This window comes from Perna viridis, chromosome 13, assembly GCF_037379345.1.
Source record: "Perna viridis isolate PV_CMFRI_1.1 ecotype Kerala chromosome 13, ASM3737934v1, whole genome shotgun sequence".
NCBI classification, from domain to species: Eukaryota; Metazoa; Mollusca; class Bivalvia; order Mytilida; family Mytilidae; genus Perna; species Perna viridis.
The window spans coordinates 21,767,716-21,788,500 of NC_142457.1; the positions used below are offsets into that span (position 1 = coordinate 21,767,716).

General features: G+C 32.9%; 1 protein-coding gene across 6 annotated transcripts in view; it reads left to right on the forward strand.

Moving 5' to 3' along the window:
* Window positions 1-20,785, forward strand: part of LOC148599991 (uncharacterized) — a 218,527-nt gene that overhangs the window by 22,939 nt on the left and 174,803 nt on the right. For 4 of the 6 annotated variants that reach the window (XM_088559704.1, XM_088559706.1, XM_088559705.1 and 1 more), the window contains exon 3: window positions 995-2,667. In XM_088559704.1, coding sequence (XP_088415830.1) covers window positions 1,058-2,497 — 1,440 coding nt within the window. In that variant the 5' untranslated portion in view covers window positions 995-1,057 and the 3' untranslated portion in view covers window positions 2,498-2,667. Of the gene's footprint in view, window positions 1-676; window positions 769-994; window positions 2,668-3,988; window positions 5,861-20,785 lie in introns of those variants that run through there. The other 2 variants (XM_088559708.1, XM_088559707.1) reach the window with 2 other exon arrangements.

The following is a 20,785-nucleotide window of genomic DNA, read 5'->3' on the forward strand; positions in this document are numbered from 1 at the left end:
TGTAAATAGTTGGTTGTCACGCAACAATCTTTGGATCATCTTGTAAATAGCAATGAAATTTAATTGTTCATACAAACAGGTTTGTTTTTTTTTATTATTCTCATGTTGATAACAAGCTTGCATTTAGTTTAATACAAATAATATCCTGCCATTTTTTTCAATTATGCCTGTTTGAAATAACTTTTAACTCTTAAACTATGTTTTCTTCAGTCATTATATAAAAAAATATCGTTTGGTTGAGAGAAATTTAGGAAGTTTTTGACTAAAGAGAAAAAGGCAAAATTTTGGGTCAGTTGTCGATGAGACAGACATTTTGGAAGTTGTTGATTTATGTAGGAGTAAGGGTCAAATTTAGGTTTCTGTCAGATATGTTGGAAATCTATATGGTAAAGACTGTTGCCTTATTCAATTTATCATTTTTTTTCTATTATTTTTTTTAATTAAAAAAATGTCCCGGGTACTTTTATCTATTGAAAAAAAAATTCAAACAACCTATTTACCATTCCATTTTTTTTTGTTGAAATATTTTATTCAACTGTCATACTTTTATCGATATTGATGTTTTTTTTTTTCTCTCCTTTTCATGAAAAAAAATGAACTTCTATTTCACTGCTTCTTGTCGCGTTTCCTATTTTTTTATACTTTTCTTGTCACCTCTTGTCTCTAATTAGTGAGACCTGAGAGCATCCATCGTTGACAGTCCGATTGCGTCAATCTGACAGGTCTGGGATCGCCGCTAACTTGTATCCCTGACTACGGTTCATGTCTGTAAGTTAATATTATTACAATGATTTGCCACAAAATGACTGTTAATTTCAAAACTTTTTTTAAGACCTAGGATTTTTATATATAATGTAGGGCCATCATTAAGAATTAGTTTTATAAGGTCTAAACTCGTTCGAAAGTTATTAAAACTCAAATCTGTGTAACTGACGTTTTAGAGTTTTCTCCTTGAGTATTAATCTAAATATCTAATTCTCTGTTTATATTACAGAATTATGACATCTGAAAGCTGCAGCTTCTGTCTGTCACTAGAAAAGACCAGCATTCCTGATGTATGGGTCCACAATGTGAGGAATCCCTCTGTTCAACATGTAGTGAGCACCACAGAGTACGAAAAGCAACCAGGGACCACAGCACCATACCTTATGAAGATTACCTAAAAGTACCATCTTTTATCCACAAAATTCAACTCAACTGCAAAGAACACAAACAAAAATATCAATTTTACTGTAGGTCTCATGATTGTGCTATCTGTCATAAATGTTTGCTGGAATCTCATAAAAAATGTGAAGAAACTTTACACATAGATGATGTGATCCACAATGTAAAATCATCAGCAGTTTTTGAAGATTTATGGACAAATATAATGACAACTCATCAAGCTGTCTTGAATGCAATCATTGATAGGGAAGAAAATGTGACAAAACTACAGAAAAAGAAGGAAAAACTATCAACAGAGGTGAAAAAAAGAACACAAAGTCTTATTGATCAAATTAAGAAACTAGAAAACAAAACACTATCAGAGTTAGAGTCAGTTGTAAATGAAAATATAAATGAAATCAAAGCCACCAGAAAAATCCTGGAATCAAATAAAAGAAAACTTGGTGAATTATTGGAACAGGAAGAACTCATTAAGAACCATGCATCAAATTTCGAAACATTCATTGCAACAAAACAAATGGAGAGAGAAGTCCAAGAATCAGAAGAAATCTTACACAAATTATTTGAAAAAGGAGCCATGGATAATACAGACATAGAAATGAATGAAAACATCACAGCAGACGACACAATTTTTGGAATAAAAACTCTGTGTGACATTAAAGTATCAAAAGAAAAAAATACAACATCCATAGACATAAACAAACCAAACATAGGTCAGGCAGAGGTGAAGACAAGATTCCCCAGACAACTGACACTTAAACAACAGTTTACAGTAGATCAAGGTTTGTGGACTGGTTGTTGTACGCTGCCTAATGGACTCCTGGTGTTGACTGATTGGGAGAATGGTGTAGTAAACATACTACACAGTAATGGTCAACACAAATCATCAGTCAGATTTAATGGAGGAGGAGGAGCAGTATACGATGTAACAGTCATCAATGAGAACCATGTTGCTGTTTCTAATCCTGACCCAGAAACAATCTCCATCATAGATGTAGACAGGAGTAAAATCATTAAAACACTTCAGATAAAGAGTGATGTCAGTGGAATTACACATAGTGATGGACATTTATACTTCTGTGTACCTCAGGTAGGAATCCAAAAAATTAATATAGATACAGAAAAAATAGACAAACTCCATGATGACCAGACTGTTAGTGTTAGTTCATATATAGACCGGAATGTTGATCGTGGTTCATATATAGACACAGATGGCAACAGAATATGTTATACCTGTCCTGACACAATACAATGTCAGGGCCTCGTGGATTATCAATGGATCAACTGCAGAATATGTTTGTGTGTGATAATGAGAAACATAATTTATTACTAATTTCAAGGGATGGAGATAAACATGAAGTTGTGTGGCCCTCGGTGTGTACATTATGATAAAGTGAACCATCATCTCACTGTTGTTGATGATAATATGGTGGTCAGGATATTTACTGTATATTGACTTTTGATGGAGAACCAACACTGAGATAAACAAATTCAGATTTAAAGGTAAATAAAATATGTTTAATTTATAATGATTTAATTTATCAGAAATCTTTAATAACAATATCAGAAATTTTTCTTTTTTTTGTAAGAAGTTTTTGTCACAAACATGTTTTAATTTACTGACTTAGTTAATAATCTTTAATAACATAAATTTTTACTTTTTTATTCACATAAATGTAATAATTAACTTGATTAAAATCTGTTAAAAATTATTCAAAATTTGTTTATTTAGTATAATGAATGATTGTTTGGAAATTATTATATATTTCTTTGTAAATTAGTGTTGGTCTTCATCAAGTTTGTCAAATACATGTATCTAGATATGTCATCAGTGAAAATCTTTTCACTTCATTGTTTTTGTTTATAGTTGTATTTATCATTTTCATGTTTCTAACTTTGATTTTTTTCTTAAAATTTGAAATTCCTATAATTGTTTTACAAATATTTCTTACATGTACAACATCAAATGGTGTAAACAAATAGTTATTACTTATTTTAGTCATGAATATCATGATTACATGTACATGTATGTATTCTGTTAAATTATGACTAAAAAAAACAAAAACATACTTTCAAAAATGTAAAAAGAAACTGTAGAAGTAGTAATGTAAATACATGTACTATACATGTATTTTATTTTTATCCATGATTTGAATTGTTTTACCAGACATTTCAACTTCAACTCCTGCATCATGTGATTCTTTGTGATTTTGGCTAGTATTTGCTCATTGAAGCCCAAATATAGAAATTAGAAATTTCAATCAAATGGGGGGAGGGGCGGGGCCCAATCCCCTGAATCTGCCACTGTGCTTAGGCCAAAATGAAAGTATGTGTGTTTACCGTCACGTTTATTTTGTTTTGTTTTTGTTTTTGTTTTTGTTTTTTTTTTTTTTTGGGGGGGGGTGTACAATTGCTGACAGTGCTGGCACTGGAGGCCACCATTGTTGTTTAATACGATAAATACCAGTACCGGTGACGGAAAAGAATTTCCAGAATTTCAGAAAATTGCCAATAAAAAAGTTAGGGTCACAGCAATAAAATGATGGTCGATTGGATGACTGTAAACACACATTTTTTGGCCTTAGGTTAACACTTAAATTTTATAATTATCTTAAATTAGTTCAGATCTAATGAAGGTTAATTTAATAGGAAAACTCAAGTGAAATGATGAACAAGGCCAGTGAAGCTTTTTACTGTGATGAATACACCTAGTTAGTATTTTTGTACCGTTAGTAACACTTTTTAAGGCCTTGCCATTTCAAATTACATTGTACATGTACATATATTTTAATGGTTGAATGATTTGGAATTTTTCTCATGATAGACTAAGACAATGTTAATTTATCAAGAAGAACAAGGCTCAGTGGAAGTGGATTTTAAAAACTTGGTGAATTTGGATTTTTCCATGTGGACGAGGCCATCATGATTGATCATGATCGATGTGGATATTAACATGATCAACGACAAACCGTCTATTTAGAAGTTGTGACATATTTCAATATAGCCTGTGGAATATGAATGCATCATAAGGACGCAGTCAACATGGACATTTTAAACATTGGATATTTTCTAGAGACTTTAACAATTCATGGAGTCTTCTATTATGTGCTCAGCCAATATTTTTTTTTTGATGAACAATGTCTAGTGAGAATTTATTTATATATATGTTGAACTTACATGTAGCTACTTAAGGTTTTTTCATATGTACATGTATAATCCATTGTGTCTTCAGCTATCCACATATCTTGAAAAGCTGTAGATACAAGTACAGTACAGGTGTTTAGTGATCATGGTGTTTGTTCGTCCTTCAGCTCCCCTGAAACCCCTGAATGGAATTCGATGGAACTTTCACATATTCTTTATACATGTATTATGATGCTATTGTGCATTTCCTATTTTTTTTTCTAACTGAATGACTTTTGGGGTTACCTGATGCAAAATTTATCTGGATATGTGGTGGGGGAGAAGGGCTTTCCTAATCTGCAACTTCTATGATATCGCTGAATTGAATTTGATGTTACTTCCGCAGATTATTCATTACTTGATATTATTTTGAATCTCCTATTTAGTTTTTGCATCTGAATTGTTTAATCATTGAAGGGGTATCCTAGATGTATATGGTTTTTTGGGTAGGAAAGCGGCAGGAGGATATCACCAAGTGAGGTTTGCTTACAGGTTTTTTTTTTAGTACATGTAAAGAATTGTTATTTTCTTATTGAGATATCTCTCTTAGAATTATGTAATGTATGTATCGAGTGTCAGTCTCTGTAAGAATTTGGCAGTTGTTGAACCATGGTATGAAAAAACCAACAGTTTTGCTAGTGTAATTTGACTACATGTATTTGCTCTAAATTCAAAGAAAAAAAGTAAAAAAATTTCATATCATTTTGATAACATGAGTTATAATCACATTGAAATGCACATAAAATGAAGAATTCAAGGGCAGCAAATTCTGTCAAAAATTTCATTTTTCTAACATTCTCTTGAAAAAATTTCTGGACAAATCCAGAGATGCAAAGATCAAATTATGGTATGATATAGAGAAAGTATCCTAGCATGAAATTAAATTGTCAGATTGGTGGGGTTTTTACAACCATTTTGCCTGATTCTTACAAAAACTTACACTTATATATTAAGTTCAAAAAGAGATACAATCCATTAATTTAAATTCTACATGTAAGTAATTTTTAAGTACATTGTAATGGACATTGTAGTTCTAAGGGAGACAATCCATTTTGCTTCCAAACCATGTCAATGCTATCCATCAGTCATCATTAGTAGGAGTTGATGATTGTAACAAACAAAACTTTTAATCAAGATTTTATCATTTTGGGGACTTACATGTAGTTGTTTTATTTTTTATTGTTTTTTTTTTTTGTATTTGATTGTTTTGTTTTGTTTTTGTAGACTTTATTATAATATTATAACAACATTTACCACTTAATTTTTTGTAAGTAATTTTAGTGCAAAAGAAATTTAAGTTTTAAAGTTGATATGACAATTACTTAATTATACCTCTATTTTGGTGTATCAATTAAGTTTTCTTCCAATTCATTATTACTGTGAAACATTTTAAATCAAGCCATTGTACTCCACAATAATCATAAATGAGATGAGTTATTGCTCCAGAATTTTCCAAGTATCCAAAAATTTACTTACCGGGGTACAATTGTTGAATTAAAGAAAATCTGATAATTTTTTGTGTAATTGTCTTTTAATTTTGTACAAATAGAAGATGTAAAAATATAAATATATATTCTACAAAACTCTCATTTTGTTTGTCTTCAGGGGCTAGTTGTAATTTCCTCCCTTGTCAACAAGTTTGAGTGATCATAGGACCATTTTTAAGGATTGGTTGTTTTTTACTTCTCTGTATCTGCCAAAATAGCAGAAAATACAGATATTAAGGCAATGGTTCAAGGTAAGGCTTGCCTTATCTCTTGGAAACCAGTAATTTATTTAATGATGGATGGTACTTCCATGAGCTAGCACATTGAATAGATTGGTGTGAACATAGAATAAAGTATCCAGCTGCTTCTTAATTACTGTCTGTAACTGTTTCCTCAATTATTGTACAAAATGGCGATAAAACAATGACCAGCCGGTTGACCCTATTTTTTTCAGGATGTGACAATAAACACACATTTTTTTGGCTTATTTCTAGGAAACCAGTGAATGATTTAATGATGGATGGTAATTCCACGAGCTAGCACATTGAACTGTTTAGTGTGACGATAGGATCATGTATAAAGCTGTTTCTTACTTACTGTCCAGTACACCAACTGGAAGTTTGGGCAACAACAAAGACATGCCACTTTTGCCTGTCTTTGGCCACTTCCTGTAGGCTTTCCCATGAGTGGTTAATCTTGTGCATTTCCAACACAATGGTATGATGCCACATTATCTCTGCTTGGCTTTCACACAGATAATTAACTGTTATCAATCAATAAATAAATCAATCAGTCAATCTCTTCCCACTGACACCATAAATAAAGCATTCACAAAATTTATACAAATTACAGAAATGAACAAACAAAAAAATATTAAGATTCTAACAGGTGTGGATCCAGATAGGTTAATACAAATCTGCAGTCCTATAATGGTGTCACTCTGTCGTCAGTTTCGTTACTGTCGTCGTAGATATTTCATGTTGATGACTTGAGTATAAGTATATAGACCTTAAGCAAATTAAATCACAAATGAAAATCCAGTATTGATTTTGGGGTTTTTAACTTGAACTGATTGTGAATGAGGGGCCAGAAACAAATCTTTTCCTGTTTTGCAGATAATAGCTTGCGTAAAGATGAATGGATCTTACAAATTGTACATCAAGGTGGCATACCCCATCTCAAAAGAAAGGCTTGGATTGACTATGGGGGTTATGCTTATTTAGGAATAAATGGCCAAAAAGAGACATAGCTAATTTAGGTCAAGTTCTCTTCCTGTCTCAACTGTCTAATTGCATTGAAATTGAAATCTGTAGCAAGCTTTGAACTTGACCCAACTCTTCATGGTTTAACCTCAGCAGTCTCCACAAGCTTAGCCCTGCTAAGCATTTCATTTATTAAATATTTAATTAAGGCTCAGACAATTTTCTAATTGGGGGGGGGGGCTCAAATTTTATGTTGATTTGGATTTTTTTTGCCCACATGCAAAAATAATTTATTTTTTCAGCAACGGCCGGTGTTAAAAGTCTTATTTGAATTATAACTCACATTGTTTAGGGATGGTGGCAATATTGAATCATATTTTTTAATCGTATGACGGAGAACAAAATTTTGGCATAAATTTGGAATAAACTTATTTTTTTTATAACAAACCAAGCCAGACTCCCCCACCTTTCTCATTTTGCAGTCCCCTGATTGTAACCTTATTCCTGCATGCACATCTATATATAATGCCTTACTTTCCTATGAAGTTTTATCAAAATCAGTCGAGCGGTTTAGGAGGAGTTGCCCTTCTGAGATTTTATTATTGCAGCACTCAATTATCTCCCCTTGGCAGTAATTATATTACTTCATGCACATCTAAACATGTTGCAAACCTTTCTATAAAGTTTCATCAAAATCCCTTTCATTGTTAGAGAAGATGCACTTATGATTTATAAACATGAAACATACTCGATTTGGATTATCTCCCTTTGTAGTCTCCCTGACAGTAACCATATTTCTTCATGTACATCTTCATATGATGCCAGCTTCCTACAAAGTAGGGTGGTTTGATTTTATAACGAGTTCCAGAGTTGTAGTCATATACGACTATCCACCGGGAGGCGCTGAAAAATTTGGTTATATATCACCAGAAATTAATACACAATAACTCTCAATAATTTTGGGGTGAAGCGAGGAGCTAGTGCCTCTGAGGTTTGTAAGTAGAAAAGCTGAGGACCTCTGATTGCCCTTGCGATCAACCCTTGATTGAAATGGTACCTTATGACTCACCGATACCAATATCTCAGGCTGATAACAAAGGCAATATTAAAAATTGGGGTGCATTAGTAAAAACATTTTTTGTGGTGGATTTTGATTTTTATTCTCCAAATTATTAATTTCAGCCCCCCATCCCCTCCTTCCTCCTTTCAGTAAAATATGGTCAGTGCTGCCTCAACTGGATATTGGGACTTCACTTTACATTGGCTTGTAATGTAAAGCCTCAAATAACAATCTGATAAAAAATAAAATTAAAGAGAAGCTAAAAAATATTGGTCTAAGGGAGATAACCAAAAAAATAATTAAAAACTTGATTTGAAACAAAAAGCGCAGCTCAAAATTTAGATATTTGATAAAGTGAATTCTGTCTAAATCAGACACTTTGTTGAAGATCTTTATATCAGTGTAAATGTAGATTTTGGAACCTTAGAAAACCAACAACCTATACAAGTCTTAGAGGAGCCAATTTAAATTTGAAGGATGTAGGTTTAGACAAGTTTCACAGTATGTAATTCATACAAAATAACGTACATAGATAAAAAAATATAGTGACATTGCTTTGTTAGTTCAGTCGGTGCTTTTCGTCATTAGCCCAAAACCTGAGGCTAGTAAAGATTGATTCGGGTTAGTGAAAAGTCTGAGAATTTAAGTTGCATTCTTATAAAACAATTACTGCAATTGACTGTTTGGACCAACAGCTGAAAGTTTTGATGATACAGACTGTAACAGTTAGTAAATAACACAGTTTTTGTGTAAAACATGGATTAAAATGTCAATTTTCATATCAAATAGCATAAACCCTACAAATCTGGAGAGCATAAATCACCTTCAATTAACTCTGATAAAAAAGATACTTGAACATCAGAAGTTTATCATGATGATCCCAACTGGTTATACTCCACCCAAAAAGAGGGTCAGGGTAGTTAGTAGAAAGGAAGGGTCTAGATACATTCTGGAGCACTCAAGAAGTCAGGCTGGTTTGTACAAATGAGAGTCTAAATCCATTCTCCAAGATGAAGGCAAAAAATATTTGTGGTAGGTCCTCAGTTGCTGAATCCATAGATAATGATGAAATGCCATCATCTCAAACAGCCCCAAGTACATAGTACTGGAAGATGATATTTACTCAGTGAAGATGAACATGGAACAATTGAGATGAAAGCAGACTACGAGTTCTTCCGACACATACTTCTATGCCACTGGAGAGACACCAGACCTGAAAATAGAACCGAAAAAAATGTTGTACATACAAGCACAAAATATGCAACTCATGGATTTTATTTTTAAACCAAACCTGTCCTAACAGACAGAAAGACTGATACCCAGACCACTTTATACACTTGACTAATTAACCTGAGGTTAATAAACTACCTCCAACCTAACACGTAACAGACAGACATGAAACCACAATATACATGTAAACTTTAGGCTTGACTAATCAAACAGTTAGACTGGCACCTTGACAACGTTATACACTTGACTAATTAATCAGAGGTATATACAAACTACATACCAAGCAAACATGACAGACAGACAGACAGACAAACATGAAATCACTATATACACTTCAGGCTATACTAATCAGACAGTTAGACTGACACCTTGACCACTTTATACACTTGACTAAGTAACAAGAGGTATAAAAACTACCTACAAGCCTAACATACTACAGACAGACCAACAGACAAGAGATCACTTTATACATTTGACTAATTTACCACATATATATAGAAAATACCCAAAAACCTAACAGACAAACAGACTGACATGACATCACTTTATACACCTGACTAATTTACCAGAGGTAGAACAAAAAACTACCTCCAAACCAATAAAGCTACAGACAGACTGACATAACATCAATATATACACCTGGCTAATTTACCAAAGGTAAAAAAAAAAACTACCTCCAAATCAACATGCTACAGACAGACAGACACGAGATCACTTAATACACTTGACTAATTTACCAGAAGTATAAAAAACTAGCTCCAAACCCAATATGCTACAGACAGCCAGACAAAAGGTTACTTTATACACTTGACTAATTTACCACAGGTATATAAAATACCTAAAAACCTAACAGACTGACAGACAGACAGACATGAGAACTATTAATACACTTGACTAATTTACCAGAAGTATAAAATACCTACCACCAAACCTAACATGCTACAGACAGACAGACAGACAGAGAGACAGAAAGGAGATCACTTAATATACTTGACTTATTTACCAGAAGTATAAAAAAACTACCTCCAAACCTAACATGCTACAGACAGACAGACACGAGATCACTTAATACACTTAACTAATTTACAAGAGGTATAAAAAAACTAGCTCCAAACATAACATGCTACAGACAGACAGATACAAGATCACTTTATACACTTGACTAATTTACCACAGGTATATAAAATACCTAAAAACCTAACAGACTGACAGACAGACAGACATGAGATCTATTAATACACTTGACTAATTTACCAGAAGTATAAAATACCTACCACCAAACCTAACATGCTACAGACAGACAGACAGACAGAGAGACAGAAAGGAGATCACTTAATATACTTGACTTATTTACCAGAAGTATAAAAAAACTACCTCCAAACCTAACATGCTACAGACAGACAGACACGAGATCACTTAATACACTTAACTAATTTACAAGAGGTATAAAAAAACTAGCTCCAAACATAACATGCTACAGACAGACAGATACAAGATCACTTTATACACTTGACTAATTTACCACAGGTATATAAAATACCTAAAATAAAAACCTAACTGACAGACAGACACACAGACAGACTGACACTTTATACACCTGGCTAATTTACCAGAGGTATAAGAAAACTACATCCAAATCAACATGCTACAGACAGACAGACAGACACAAGATCACTTAATACACTTGACTAATTTACCAGAGGTATAAAAAACTAGCTCAAAACCTAATATGCTACAGACAGCCAGACAAGAGATCACTTTATACACTTGACTAATTTACCACAGGTATATAAAATACCTAAAAACCTAACAGACAGACAGACAGACAGACAGACTGACATGACATCACTTTATTCACTTAACTAATTTACTAGAGGTATGAAATACTACCTCAAAACCTATCAAGGTACAGACAGACAGACACGAGATCACTTTAAACACTTGACTAATTTACCAGAGGTATAAAAAAAACTAGTTTCAAACCTAACATGCTAAAGACAGACTGACATGAAATCATTTTATACACTTGACTAATTTACCACAAGTATACAAAATATCTAAAAACCTAACAGACAGACAAGACTAACATGACATCACTACATTCACTTGACTATCAAGTAGAGGTAAACAAACACTGCCAAAACTAATGTGTGACAGACAGACAGACATGAGATCACGATATACACTTTACTAATCAACCCAAGATATAACAGCTACCTCCAAACCTAACGTGTGACAAACAGACTGAATCACTAATCTGTTCAGTATTGAAATTATTGCCATATTCAACTCAGGGGATACCAATCCATAAAAAATAAACACATTTTTCTGAAATTTGCACCAAAAATAGATCTTATTTACTGAACATTTTCACCAGAAGTTTCACTCCATAATTTGTTTTGCCTAGCTTTGCGCGACATTAAATTCAATTAATGCCCACCCCCTTAAACTCAAATCCTGGATCCGCCCCTGATTAATGACATTTTCAGAGGCATAAATCCAAGGAGGGTCAAAAATCCCTTCTAAATACAATTTTCTTACAGCAAAAGGTAATAAAATACATAGAAAACTGATTTCAACAAAAATAAGTTAAGATATTATAACAAATACCTCAAAAATCAGAAAATTAAATTTATACTGTAAAGGGAGGTAATTCTGCAGTACATGTACAGTTTATTCAAGATGACTCTTTATGATTGCATGTTTTATTGATTTTTTCATAAAATAAATAGGAAATTCATGTATTTTCTTAATTTCAGATCTGACCAAACAACATACAGACTTGTGTACTTTAAAATCCTCCACAATGTGGAATCAGAATAGAGGTTTTTTTTAGTGTGTTTCTTCCAATGTTTTTTGCTGTCATGAACTTTACTTCTTTAATAGTATTTGCAACAGATATGTGGGGCAAGGATCAAATATACATGTACAAGGGATTTTTTTTTCATTCTGTAATTTCATGGTCTTGGCTTGATTTAAATGACATCATCTGATAGTTTAACCTAAAAGACAGCCTCTGTTATTTTTAAAGTACATTTAATGTGTCTGGAACACTTTAGAAGCAAGTTTGGGTTCATTCATTTACTTTTAGCTTCTAAAAATGAGTTTTTATATATGTACACCTGTACTAAGTGAAAATGCTCTAATACTGCAGTATCATGTATTAAAACATATTTTTGTCTTAAATCAGATGGAAACCTGACAAGCTGGTGTTTTGTACTTGTGACTTGTGTACTTTAAAATCCTCCACAATGTTGAATCAGAATAGAGTTTTTTTTTTAGTGTGTTTCTTCCAATGTTTTTTGCTGTCCTGAACTTTACATCTTTAATAGTATTTGCAACAGATATGTGGGGCAAGGATCAAATATACAAGGGATTTTTTTTCATTCTGTAATTTCATGTGGAAATTTTTATTTGGTCCTGTGGAACAAAGTCAAAATTAAGGACATTTGGCAGTGGTCACTTTTCATATCTACGAGGTCTCTAAAGCATAGAATGGCACTCATTAAGAAATGTTTCTATACATGTTTCCATTATGGTAAAGTTTTATTGAATTTGAAGTGGTGTAAATTTTTTTATATGTCAAAATGGGTCTGTTGAAATGCATTTCAAAATTAATTGTGTTCTGATACATGTACCTATTGGAGAGGTCACATTTTCATATGTTTTGGGGGGTTATTTCTGAGAATTAACGGAATAAAATTGAAATGTGGCTAAAAACAAAAAAAAAAAAAATTTTCATTTTGTCCATATCTAAATGGGTTTCTATGGAATTTTCAATGTAAATCTCTTAATTGCTTATGGCATCATGGTAAAATTGGGCAAATGAGCTAATTTGGAAAGGTCATTTGGTAAAATAACAGTTTTTGTCAGTTGTTGCAACCTCTTGTAATACATGCACAACTCTGTACTGCATTGGTATGCAATTCTGAAAACAAATTTGAGAGAGAAATGTCTTGAAAATGTAAAAAAAAGCATGATTTCCCATTCTTTTACATATATTTTGGATAAATAATTATTTTTAAAGTACATTTAATGTGTCTGGAGCACTTTAGAAGCAAGTTTGGGTTCATTCATTTACTTTTAGCTTCTAAAAATGAGTTTTTATATATGTACACCTGTACTAAGTGAAAATGCTCTAATCCTGCAGTATCATGTATTAAAACACATATTTTTGTCTTAAATCAGATGGAAACCTGACTAGCTGGTGTTTTGTACTTCAGAAACATGCAAAGCAATGTAAATAAAGAAAAAACGACAGAGTAAATCTTCAAATATTTGAATTGAGGCCATTTATAGGACACTTCTTTATCCAATCTGCACAAAGTTGAAGTCACAACATACATGTACACCATGGATATAAAGTTTGCATAAATCTTTTTTTTTTAAACAAATTTCCGTAAAACTTTGCAGTTAGACTAAAAAATTGATGAGCTTTACACAAATGAAGTATTTATTTGAGTTTCAGAACAAGCCGATCTAAAAGGTAAGGGATCACACTTAATTCCCCCCAAGACTTTTCGTTGTATACGAATATAGTGTGTTTCTTCCTAATTTTGTCATAAATGCACAACGAATTACCTGTGTTATCGTACCTGTCCTGGCAAACTTTATCGCTCACCTAGTCAAACTTGGTCATTTAGTTTCTAGAGCTGGACTCTTGACCTTACTGTACTATTTTCACAAGAATCATTTAATTAATAGAGTAAAAGTATCGAAAATGGTCATACGTGCGAACTTACACGATTTAATCATATTTATTTGTCCCGCAAACCACAGATACGTGAGGACAGGTCCCTATATGAGTGCCCCAGAGGCTCTGATATACAAAAAAAATGTACATGTAGGGACCTGCCGATACATCGGTAACTAGATGTGCATTGTATTGACCCATATTGTATAGAAAAAGGGAAAAAGCCAAAAAATATGTGAAAAGTCTGTCAGAAAAAAAAGGGGATACGCACCAAGAGGGACATGTCCTCAAATACCTGTGTCATCAACACGATTAAGCAGGTCAAATTTCTCCCAAAACCCAAACTTAAGAAACTTCGAATTCAAACCCATAAATTTGTGTTTCAATCTCATTTCTTTGATAAGATGTGTCATGAATCTGACAAAGAGCCCAAAAAGTGTGACTTACGGTGAGTTTTGTGAGACTATTTAAAACTGGACCAAAGCGTTTTAGTATATTTAGCTGATCCTGAGATGCCTTCTTACACAACTTACCAATATTATGAATATCAAAATTATGGTTTAATATAATCAACTTCTATAATATTTTTTTTTACAAAATAGCGGAAGTCAAATGTCTCAATTAAAGCCCGCTCTGGGTACAGGAACAACAAACATATCATGGAACCGGAGTATTCTGGTTTTTGACTTAAACTGGAGTGAACCAGGCCATTTATTGGTATAAATATATTATCACATTATTCAATATTTCAATATTCTGTCTTCAGTGTAGACACGTCTTGAAAAAAAATGGAACTTAGAACAGACACTCCTTGCCTAGAGAGTTTAGCCAATCTCCAGATGCAATAATCCCTTTAAGATTCAGTGCTGGAGATACTTTTTTTTTATTTTAACCACAATTGGTGGTGGTCAAAACAAAAACATATCTTCAGCACTGAATCCCTAAAGGGATAACAGATGCAAGAATTACAGGACAAAAATCATGTTAGGAAACTTATTCAATTTGGCAGATACATGTAAGTCATTTTTAATATTATGTTATGTTATTTGAAATACAATTTAAAGTAACAATGGTTTCCGCAATAGACAACTATTTCTCGAAATATTTGGAACTTGATTAAACCCAAGTGGGTCCAGTATTGTATTAAGGCTAAAAACCACTAATTCAACTTCCCATAGGCTTCTATGCTAATTTCACAATATTCAATGGCTTCTCTGGACTTTACCTTAACTTTAACCTGCAGATGACTATATATCAGCATGATTCTACATATGTCAGCTCACAATCCTCAGAATGGCATGTGGGGTTAGCAGACTTGCAGTGCAGTACTGGTCACCGGAAGTGAAGGGTCTATAAATAGCATGGGAAATCCCAGTGTTTTCACAAGATAGGGGTATATTTAAAATTCATTATGGAGATTAGGCTTCACATCACAAGAAGCAAAATGCACCTATAAAATGTACAGAAATGTTTTTCCTTTCAGAAACTGTTTAAATTTTTTAAATAAGATGAGAACTTTTTTCACAGCACTATGAGGAACAGGGGTAATTTCTGCGTAGGACTATTTTTGCGTACGTTCCAAATGCTCATTGGTTGAATTGGTTGTCTGTAACCTAAAGAGTCACTTTTTGTCTTAGAAAAAATTAATAACTATACAGGTATCTTCCTACACACATACTGAATGCATCTGCAAAGTTTCAGTGAAATGTGACAAGCACTTTTTTAAATATTTGATTTTTAAATATAGGGTAACCAAGTTGTGCGAGCAAAAAAGTGACAATATTCTACCATACTGAAATGCATTAAATATTTGCAAAGAACTTTTTCTGACTTTTCAAATAAAAAATATCAACCACAACTTGTTTTTAACAATATTAATGAAGAAATAGTTTTAAAAGTAATCATTTTCTGAGAAATTGGTCTATTTTTAAAAATTTATTTCTGACATGCCTCCCCCTTTTTCTTGATCACATGTCAAAAACCCTAAATCTTTAAATTTTCACAAAAGGTGATATATTTGGCTTTAAATTTGTAAATACAGTGTTTTCACATTAAAACATGACCAGTAAAGGGCACCTAAAGCAAAAAAAGTGCTCAATAATGGATTTTCCATGTTGCCATAGGGGAATGCTTATATGGCCTTAACCGCACTAATGAAAGTGAGTTTTTCCTCATTTCTAACCTAATTTTTGCTCAAATCTACACAAAACTTGATTTCAAGTGCTTATTACTACCATATTTAGGTAAATATAGCCCTCAAAGTTTAATATTTGATATTTTTACTAAATTTTCTACACTTTTTACAAGATAGGACATAAAAATCAGCCAAAAAGACCAATTTTCCATAATTTGGACCTATAACTTAAAAAAATGCATATTTTGAAGGATTTTTGTAGTGTATTCCTGTCATGGCAAAGTTAACAAGATCTTCAAGTAGTTTAAAGCTATTTCAAGAAACTTTTCATTTTGCCATGGCTTCATCTTAAGGCTAAAAACCACTAATTCAACTTCCCATAGGCTTCTATGCTAATTTCACAATATTCAATGGCTTCTCTGGACTTTACCTTAACTTTAACCTGCAGATGACTATATATCAGCATGATTCTACATATGTCAGCTCACAATCCGCAGAATGGCATGTGGGGTTAGCAGACTTGCAGTGCAGTACTGGTCACCGGAAGTGAAGGGTCTATAAATAGCATGGGAAATCCCAGTGTTTTCACAAGATAGGGGTATATTTAAAATTCATTATGGAGATTAGGCTTCACATCACAAGAAGCAAAATGCACCTATAAAATGTACAGAAATGTTTTTCCTTTCAGAAACTGTTTAAATTTTTTAAATAAGATGAGAACTTTTTTCACAGCACTATGAGGAACAGGGGTAATTTCTGCGTAGGACTATTTTTGCGTACGTTCCAAATGCTCATTGGTTGAATTGGTGGTCTGTAACCTAAAGATTAAACAAGTACACAGGAAAAAATTGTTCTTTTTACTTATAACTTTCATCAGGAAATAACGCATGGCACGCAATTTCAATTTTCTTTTCGAACCCCACTAAGTTAACAGTATTTGGCCAATTTGGGAAAAAGAACTGCAATCAGGTGACTTGCGTTTCCATAGAAGAGCGTCCTTAAGCTCAAAGGGTAAAAAGCACAGCAACACCGACTGTGTCGGAAAATCCCCCCCAAACAAAACAAAACAAAACAAACCAAACCAAAAAAATAGTTAAGAACAAGGAGTGGCATGTATACATATGGACCATCCATTGTTTACAAAGGGACCGTTCATTGTATACACAGGGACTGTTCAATGACACACTGCCTACAAAAATGATGATACTATATAATTTTCAATCTGCCCACTGACTGTCTTAGAATTTGAACTCCCAATGCCCTGCCTTATTTCAGCATTTTACCCCCACCTCCACACACACAAACCCAGATTTCGGCTTTAAAGGAGAGATGTTTATACATGTATGTACATTGTAAATATGCATGGGTGGTACACACATTCACTACGTGTAATATTGGTAATACCATTTCACTATTAATGTAAAAGAAAACTTCTGAACGCTATTAGTGGATTCAATGGGAGTACATGTATATTACGTCCCAGAAGTTTATCCTGTGGGTGAGGGGATATTCCAATACCATATACTTGAATGAGTTGATCATGTTAGGTTTAGTGGATATTTATTTAAATTATTATTTATTTCATTAATCCTTCTACAAGTACATGGAAATAATATACTAGTAATAATTTATTCCTTTAACTGTCTCTTCCTTAACTGTAACCCCCAAAAACACTCAATGGGTGTGCTTAGTTGTACATAGACAGGCTTTTCAGGTTACACACAGGGCGTGTTTGTGCTACTGTTTTAAAGAATTACACTCAGCAATTATCGAAATATTAGTTGCTCTCACTCATGCAGAATAAGGATATGATTATTTATCAAAGAATCAGCTTTGGCTTTTGTCAAACAAACAAAAAAATATTATATGATTTCATGAGCGGATCCAGAGATTTCGAAAAACTGGTTCCAGAATAATGGGTACAAGGCTAAGAATTGCTGATCTGAGGTACAAAACATAATAAAAAATGTCAATAACAACTGTCTATACAATATTATATAATTAGTCGTGAAGGACAGTATCCAATTCCAAAATGAGATATATATATAGTTGACTCGCTGATTAATCTTTATTCTTTTTTTTTTATTTTTGCAAAAAAAAAAATTAAAAATCTTCCAACAAAAATGGGATTTAAACTTCTGACCCCTACATTCCAAATCTGCCAGAGGTTCAAATATGTACTAATAGTGGTTTTAATAATCATCAAAACAAGTGCTGTCCCTTTGGCAGTTACTGTGCTATGAGTTTGTCCGCTGTATAAATAATGACTGGTAATTATCTTAATGCTACAAAAGGATATGTTAATTAATCAGCGTACATTCAAATTGACACACTGTTCAAGTCTTGGTTGGTTGACATTTTTTGGGCGTGTAAATTTCGGGCAGACAAGGAGAGCAATTGGAACTAATTTGCCATTTCCGCTACACTAAAAAATAACCTCAGATGCAAAACGGATAATTTCTTCTTGAAAAAAAAAATGCTGGAATTGTAGTCATACACGAAAATAATGCTACCCACCAGGTGGTGCTAACAAATTTGGCTAGATATTACAAGAAATAAAGAACAATAACTAAGTGAAGAATGTTGGGGCGAAGCGAGGAGCTAGGCAAAAACAGTAATGGTAAAAAATATTTTCAGATGTCATATTAATCAAATATAATACACTATAACACCATAAATCATTTGCTTTAAATCTATAAATGGATCCTACTAGACATTAACATCAAAATTAACTTTTGGCGTCTCAAGTGGAGACAACTCTTCAACTAAATTAAAATAAATATAAGTTCCTATGAAAGGTAGCAAAGAAGGTCAAAAGTAACGAAATTGAACCCGTGAACAAAACATTATTTACAAAATACAGTAAATTATGCGTAGTAATAATATGAAAAGGGGAAAAGTTAGAATATAACATTTGGAGATTTAGGAAAACAACAAATTATCTGTTGGGGCTTTGTTACTTAGCAAACATGAAAACTGTGCGTTAAAGGCTTTCAAAAATAAAGTTCTAACACTTACCTTCCTAATAAATTGTCTAAACTTAGGAAAGCGTTGCAAACAAAACTATAAGTTCATGCTGCGTTATGAGTAAATATGAGTTATCTCCCTTGCTAACCATTTTAAAAGACGCTAATCTATTGTAAAGGTACTCAACAAATGACTCGAATTAAATAACAAAACTTAAAGATTACAAATGAATTCTACATTACCAAAATTCATCACTTTAAACAAAAATAAAATACTTCACAAAAAAGTTGAGGGGCAACTGCCTTTACGACCCTTTTAATTTGCTTCCGAGAATAAGTTACCCAATTGCAAACAAAATAACAAAAATATAATTGAGTTGCACGCATTGCAAAAATGCAACCGAGAAGCCTCTTTAATTAAGTCTTGCACTTAAAAAGGAAAATAAAATTTACTAACCTGAAAATATGCAAAGGTCTGTGAATGAAAATACTTTATTACAACTGGCTGGTTAAACTCCAAATCAGGAATGAAGGGTAACTACACCAAAAGGGGCATTCACAGATTTACCATAGTTGATTATGGTATATGGAAGATAATCCTCGAGGCGCAGCTGAGAGCATTTCTTTTTCATATGCAACTATCGTATAACCAATTTAGCTCATACTTTATTTGCCGAGATATCAATGAAGTTCAATCATAAACATCATCATTAGACCAACTGAAGACTAATTAGAACTCGGGGAAGAAACTGCAAACGGAACTTAGGATAAACCCTATAATTGGTATTCACATGAATGTCAACTCACCAACAATATACAAGACACCAAAAAAAAATATCTGTCATATCAAAGATGTCAGACAACGTACATGTAAGCTTCGGAAACATTCGTCTTCTTGAACCAGATAGTGACGAATCTACGAATTTTCGTTATATGGTATTCCAACCCAAGACTTGTACTTTCAACAGGAAAATTGAAGGAAAAAATCAAGTTACATATACAAATGTACTTTCAACCGACATAAACCATTTTTGAGGGTAGGCCCGGTTCAGCACCACATTATAAAAAAAAATTATACAAGGATTTTATAGTTACGTGATACATACACTTAATGTGCAATGCTATTAAAAACAGGTACTTTTTTTTCAAACTAGAGGCTCTAGAATGCCTGAATCGCTCACCTGGTCAAAACTAGTCTTTATAACTTTCTAAAGCTGGACGCATGACCTAACCGTACTTATGTCACAAGAATCATTTAATCAACACAGAGCAACTTAGTTAACCGCCCGGTTTTAATATTACAACATAAATCTCTAATTGTCATCTTTTTTCTAGGGCAATAACTCATAAATTGAGCAACAGATCTTTATGACAATTTCAGAAGAGGTCGGTTTTACCATACTGATCAATTTCCCCCCTAGAAAATTAGACTAAACCCTTTGATTTTCAAGTTATTTCAACATGTCCTCATTTTTGTTAGTGGCGGCATTTTTTTCGGCAGATAAAAAATTGTTAAGGATATCCTAACAAAGATTCATGCAATGTTTGGTTACAATCTATCCTATGGCTTGAAGTTGTCTAAGAGAAGATTTAAAAAAAAAATCCATTTCAGTACCCATAACTGATTCATTTTTCAACGGATCTTGCTGAAAATTTCGGCATTCAC